Here is a 7,504-nt window from a genome sequence, read left to right on the forward strand (position 1 = left end):
TTCGTTCTACAGGCCACAGGATAAAAGAGTTAATACGCATGGTCTAGAATGTTCGTACGGTGCATACATAAGTTTAGTTTTTATAAATCCCGATATCTGCATGGAAAATTGCGTACGCAACATTTATAAATGAGACCCTGCTCTTGACCACACCTTTTATTTGAGTTGATTTCATCTAAGGCTGTGGCTGGAAGTCAGTTGTAGTTCTTGTTTCTGCTCATCTCTTCTCTATTTTTATTATCTTGTTGTTTATATTTTTTCAGGGATTCTGCTTGTTAACAGCTGGTTTTCAGAATTGATGGTAAATCAGCACTTAATTAATTACTTAACTGCAACACTTGAATGGATGTGGTCTTGGTTTTGGAGGGTCTAGTCTTGACTACACCTCTGAAGTGAAGAGAAAAGATTGTTCTCAACAGTTATTAGTACATTTTTATTTTGTTTATATTGAGTAATTGTAAAATTGCATAGTAAATGATTATATATTCCAGAAAAAAATATTACATTGCAGAGAACAGCTTGGTTATGTGATCAGTGATTACAAACATTCACTTCTGAAATGCATTACGTTTTTTTATTTTTTTTTCTGGTGACCCCAAATCTTACCACTAATCAACTAATATGAAATTTACTGTATAGAAAAAAATATTTAAAAAAGAACCTGTCATCTTCATTAAAGAACCATCACATTACAATGACCCAGTCTTTAAGAAAAGAGACACAAGATGAGAGGGATGATTGGGAACATGAGAGCAAGGGAACTTGAGAAGAGGTTGAGTGAACCTCTGCTGAAGAGTAAACTGATTAAGGGAAATAAGGCAAATCCAGGCTGGTCGGTGCTTATATGAGAGTTGATCCAGTCTTGATATTCAGACACTCTGATGTACAAACTAGGAAAGTGACCATAACAGCTTCTATCATAAATCAAAATGCCAGACTGAATCCACCGGGAGCCCTGCTTAATGACCAATGGACATCCAGAGTCTTTCTGTGTAGACAAACATTTCACATTTAGATGTCTACGGTTATAGTCAACATCAGAAGATGAAGCAGGACTGAGATCACTGTTCAGGTTTATCACTATTGTAATGAATGGCACAACAAGTCCCTAGGATGCTTCTGAAGACTGCAATAAATATGCTTTGGATAGAGAATACAAATTTAGACTCTTGTCTTACCATACATTGGTCTTTCTCTCCCTCTATCAAACGGCCAGCACACATCAGGTTGTATGTAATGTTGAATGATAAGTTTTTACTACAGTTGACATTGTCCACAATTTGTGTCGGCATCTCCTGCAATATGTCATCAACCCTAAACCCTGTCATGTAAACAGATATGTATGCCAGTGTAAATGTCACAAAATACTTATTATGGCTTATTGCTGACTTGTTGCTTCAGACTTTTCGGAGTCTTTGAAGCAGAGGTTACTCACTTTCAAAACCGAGCATGCCCCATCCAGTGACCCAGCTCTCTGTACCTGCAGCAAATGTACTATTAGCAGCAGCCAGACAGACCGGCCGTATGTAATCAGAGAAAGTTACAGAGGAGTTGAGCTGGAGCAGTGCTATGATGTTGTAACCGCTTGAATTTGTGTCAGGATAGGTGATGATTTGTTTTACTCCCCTGAATGTTTCATGTGGGTTTGAGCCATTTTGGGTCAGACGCCCAAAGTATATCATAATGTCAGATGCAAGGACACTGTAAATACAATTTGATCCAACTTTTATTATTATAAATCCACAGCTGTATATACTATATGATGCTTGAATATTTATAATTTTGAATTCCACACAATTTCAAGGTTCCACATACCTCTGGAAGCACAGACCTAAAGACAAAACCCACTCTTTTGCAATTAGACTCCCACTGCAGAAATGCCCTTTATAGACATTTGTCTGGATGCTGACTTGCCATGGCCAAGCCCCTGCAGTCGCATTCTTCCTCTCAGCAACACCTCTCTCGGTGTTAAGAGGGGCTCTGCCACATACTGTTGGGAAAAAATATTACATAGAAATTCCCCACTGAATAAATAAATAAAAAAAATTCAAAAGCCAACATATATTTGTACTGTAACAACTTACCATCTATCTGACAGAGATAGTCTATAAGAGAAAAATAATTAAATAATTAAAAACAGTTTCTAATTAAAGGTAATATTCATTTTGGTAACACTTTATTTTAAGGTGTTATAATACAGATTAGTTACCTAGTTAAGTACTTAGTAGTAGTTGTTGTACTTACATGAAACATAGTGTACTTACCATGTAACTAAGTTATGGGACATCCTGTACTTACAGTTTGTAATTATATAGATGTTATAGGCAGCTACTGTTACACGTATGTAACAGACCGAGTCTGTAACACAGCTACTAGTACACTTAAGTACAATCTTGATACACTTTATTTTAAGTAGTTTATGCCTGTGTAATATTCTGTAATTTTAATGTAATTAGAAAGGTATTACTGGTACTGGTGGGTTAAATCAAACTAAGGTGCAGCTGGATAAGGTGTACAGTATAGATACACATGAAGTACACTTAAGTACAATCTTGATACACTTTATTTTAAGTTGCTTATACCTGTGTACTTACATTTGTAATTGTGTTGTATAATGTCTGCAACACATGTAACAATATTTTGGTTACACAAGATGCTGTGTAACAGACTCGGCCTGTAAAGTAAAGACAAAATTGCTCTGTTGGCTGTGGAGTCAAGACATTTGAAAATATGATTAAAAGATGAATACGAGACAAAACTACAGAATGTCACATTTTATTATTAGCCGTTTCAACACATACATGTTTTACCAAATAAAAAGAACAGCACTTTTAGAGTTCATCCCACTCATTGATGTGAGCATAAGTATTGGGACAGTTGAACATGAGCCAGATATAAAAGATTAAAAGCTATTATTTAGTTGCAGATCCCTTGAACACAATCACAGCAGTGAGTCTGTGACCCATAGACATCACCAGACTCTTGGTCTCATCCTTTGAAATACTTTTCCCAGTCTTTAATGCAGCCAATCCCAATTGTTGCTTGTTTTGGGGAGTTTCTGCCTTTATTTTCCTCTCCAGCTGCTGAAATTCATGTTCAATCAGATTTAAATCTGGAGATTGACTTGGGCAATCTAAGACTTTCCATTTCTTTGCTCTTATAAACTCCTTGACTGAACTGGCAGGGTGTTTTGGGTCATTGTCCTGATGCAATATGAAGCACTTCCCAATGAATCTGGTGGCATTTTCTTGAATATTGGTAGGCAAGATGGTTTTGTACCCTTCCAAATTCATTCTGCTACTGTCATCATACATTAAGTCATCAGTAAAGTTGAGAGGGCCTGTTCCAGAGACAGCCATGCATGCCCATGCCATGACACCACCTCCACCATGCTTTACAGATGAGGCTGTATGTATCCAACCCGCTCTCTAAGGTCGCAAAACTCTGGACTTTTGGTAGTACCTAGGATAGCAAAGTCCAATAAAGGAGGTAGAGCTTTTTCACATTTGGCTCCCAAACTCTGGAATAGCCTTCCTGATAACATTCGGGGTTCAGACACACTCTCTCTGTTTAAATCTAGATTAAAGACATATCTCTTTAGCCAAGCATTCACATAATGCATCTTATAATCTTGTACTGCAGTTATATCTGATCAAATGTACATTATTATTATTCTTTAGCTTGGGTTGAACAATTTATTTTTGCTTAGATGGAACAGCAGCTACGCTAATCATGTCTCTGCTTGTCTCTACGTTTCTGCCACGGGATTAACATCCCGTGGTAGCCAGGAATTACAGAACTTCAGTCTGGATCCAACCACTACATGATCTAAGATGACCGAACACCTGAGATGGAGGATCAGCGCCGGGAGATGACGTATGTGTCCCTGATCGTAGGCAGAGGCCAAACACCTGGATGAACGCCAGAGACAGATCCCCATTGAGGACCCCACCACTTAGACAGCCATCGGAAAAGACCACTGGAACCAGCTGAGCCCATTCAATCTGACTTGCTGCAGTTTGGAACTGAACTGCTGGTTTGTTTGGCCAGAGGAGAATTGGCCCCCCGACTGAGCCTGGTTTCTCCCAAGGTTTTTTTTCTCCATTCTATCACCGATGGAGTTTTGGTTCCTTGCCGCTGTCGCCTCTGGCTTGCTTAGTTGGGGACGCTTCATTTCCAGCGATATCGCCGACCTTATTGCAAAGACACTATTCAAACTTATTGACACATTATTTTCCTTTTGTGATATTGTGCAGTGCTTTGACACAATTTGCATTGTAAAAAGCGCTATATAAATAAAGGTGACTTGGGATCATTGCAGTTCCCGTTTTTCTCCACATTTTTGCTTTCCCATCACTTAGATAAAGGTTCATCTTTGTCTCATCTGTCCATAAACACAGTTACAAAACTCTTCTGGCTCACTTTTGTGCTTTTTTGCAAACTCTAATCTTGCCTTTCTATTTTTGGTGCTGGTCAGAGGTTTGCATCTTGCTGTGTAGCATCTGTAATTCTGTATCAAAGTCTCCTGAGGACAGTAGATTGTCAGAGCATCACCCCAGCTTTCTGGAAGTTGTTGCTGATTTTACAGACATGTCTTTTAGGGTTCATTTTCACAGCTTTTATGATTTGTCTGTCATCAACTACTGTTGTTTTCTCAGCCGATCAGGTCGTTGTTGGTTGCTGGTGTCGCTGGTGGTTTCCAAACTCTTGATTTCTTCATGCCCTTTGTTTTTTCTAGAGCTCTAACTGACTTCCTCTTTTCTTTTAGCATCCAAATTGCTAGCTTTTCTCTCAAAGTCAGCTCCCTCATCTTCATCCTGGTTTGTGTGTGTCATCATCGAAAGCAAGATTCAGAATACAGAAGTAATGGATATAACTTATACGACACATTCCCTGTTTTTAATATCTGAAGAATTAATGCAACATGACACAGCTGATCACTTAGAAAGACCTGTGAGGCAACTGCTCCAATACTTATGCTCTCATCAGATAGAGGGATGAACTCTAAAAGTGCTGAACTAACATCTATGGTAAAACATCTATGTGTTGAATCACCCAATAATAAAATGTGACATTCTGTAGTTTGTCTCATATTCATCTTTTAATCATATTTGTAAATGTCTTGACTCCACAGCCAACAGAGCAATTTTGTCTTTACTGTTCCAATACTTTTGTAGGGCACTGTATGTGTAACACTGCCTATAACATCTATGTAATTACAAACTGTAAGTACAGGCTGTCCCATAACTTAGTTACATGATAAGTACATTATGTTTCATGTAAGTACAACAACTACTACTAAGTACTTAACTAGGTAACAACTCTGTATTATAACACCTTAAAATAAAGTCCTACCTTAATTTTCTGTGAGAAAATATTTATTTTTATTTATTTTTTAGCTCAGCCAAAACTGACCAAGCAATATAGATACAATGGCAAATAATAATAATAATAATAATAATAATGCTGAAATGTATAGAGTTGAACATGAGGTATGCAATGATACTTTTCATATCAATACCGCTACATTTAAGAATTGACAATCAAGTGACAAGCAAGTGAGCTCCTACAAAACAAATAAATGTGATATCAATGTTTTGAATCTGCCAAATATTGACAATGTAGGTGTGAACTGTCACGGTGCACACACGAGGGAGGATACCAGGAACACGCAGACGAGGATATAAACTCAAATAACATACTTTACTGAACATCAGGACAGGACATGGCAGGACAAGGCAAGGCAGACAAGGACATCCAACACCGGGGTTAACGAGTAGACCAGACGAAATCTAACTGAACAGACAGGACTAATATACACAGGTAAATCATAGCTAAGGAGACAAACACAGCTGAACAGAATGAACTACTAATGACATGACAGGAAACAAACCAAATATGGGCACAAGAGGCAGGAACACATGACACACACACACACACACACGACAGTTCCCTGACATGAACACTTACAGAGTTGCTAAACTAGTTTGAGTAGACTGTAATTATACTTTCACCATATTTATTATAATTTTATATTGCTAAAATTTTGAGGAACATTTCAGTTTCACTTAGAAGAAAGAAAGAAATATATAATCATACATGCAAATATATATATATATATATATGTGTGTGTGTGTGTATTTCACCTGACATAATTATGCTTCAATAGCATAATTAAAGTTTAAAAAATAAATTATAAAATATTTAAATATATTTTTTTGTGTTTAGGAAATCATTTATCTTTCTATGTATTATCACTTTATTTTTTGGTTGAACTATAGGTTTTTTTATCAATACTGCAATTTCACACAGCAGTTTTTTATCAGTTACACACCAAATACATAATATTCAATTCTCTTAAACATTTTTTATATTTACCTGGTATGATGAGAAGTATGGCACCAGCAACAAACAAGACTTTGTTAAACTTCATAGTTAAATGTTCTGAGAGCTGTTTCCTCTACTGTATAGCCTCTAATGACATGCACAATAAATACTGATGCCTTCATCAGGAGATCTCTTCACTCCACCCCACCTTTTTTTTTTTCTTTTTTTTTTTTTCCTGCAGTTAGTATTTACAGTAGGGAGATGAAAGATGACTGAAACATAACTCCACTACAAATATCAGTTATTTTAATATATATATATATATATATATATATATATATATATATATTAATATTAACTGATATGAGCTCTGTTGTTGCAGCCTAGCCCATTTTAAAATGTTGTTCATTATGCACTCCAAAAAATATTTAGGTTATAACATTTCCATCCATTTGGATTGCACAATTTAAAAATTTTTACTCAATATTGCTTGTTCCACGTAAAATGTGATCCTGACCTAAAATTGTATATTTAAACAGGTTTTACTTCAGCATAGCTCAGACAATATTGACCAGTCTCTTCCTATCATGTTGTACTCAAAACACTAAATCAATAACACAGGCCTACTTACATTAAACAGCCAGTCAAGTCAAATTCTGCCTCACTACAGACCTTCTGACTAAAGCCCAGCAACACTAAAAAGTTATAGTATCTACAAAGTATAGTTGCAGATGGAATAAACTGAAAATCAAGAAGGTCTGATTCTAAGGCCAGACTTTTTTAAAAATGTCCACCAAATTCCAGAATGCACAGGTATTTTTGAATGTTCATCAAGCTGAAATGTGCTTTTTGCATCTTTAAATTGCTGTTATACCAGACTAGAATCAGAATCAGCTTTATTTGCCAAGTGTGCGCAAACACACAAGGAATTTGTTGGGGTTTTTAAGAAGCTCTTGGTACATACAAGCATACATACATACATATCTGACATGAGAACAGAAACATTTAAATAATACTTAATAATAATAATAATAATGTGTAAGAATCTGGAACAGAAGATTTATGTACAGGTTTGTGCCTCATTAGTCTATATATAGAGCTGTTTAGAAAAATATGCATATATATTTACAAAGTACTAGGGAGAGAGTCAGTAATTAGAGATGGGGAATGAATTACA

General features: G+C 36.3%; 1 protein-coding gene across 1 annotated transcript; it reads right to left on the reverse strand.

The window, feature by feature from the left end:
* Positions 1–414: 414 nt before the first annotated feature.
* On the reverse strand, positions 415–6,484 carry LOC306863732 (chymotrypsinogen A-like). Its single transcript, XM_079407252.1, has 6 exons — positions 6,379–6,484; positions 2,085–2,105; positions 1,816–1,990; positions 1,436–1,701; positions 1,179–1,321; positions 415–988 (listed from the first exon to the last, which is right to left on the reverse strand). Exons 1-6 carry the CDS (start codon positions 6,431–6,433, stop codon positions 707–709), a joined length of 942 nt encoding a protein of 313 aa, XP_079263378.1. The 5' UTR covers positions 6,434–6,484; the 3' UTR covers positions 415–706.
* Positions 6,485–7,504: the final 1,020 nt, after the last annotated feature.

The sequence above is a fragment of the Barbus barbus genome, assembly GCF_936440315.1.
Source record: "Barbus barbus genome assembly, chromosome: 4".
Classification (NCBI taxonomy): domain Eukaryota; kingdom Metazoa; phylum Chordata; class Actinopteri; order Cypriniformes; family Cyprinidae; genus Barbus; species Barbus barbus.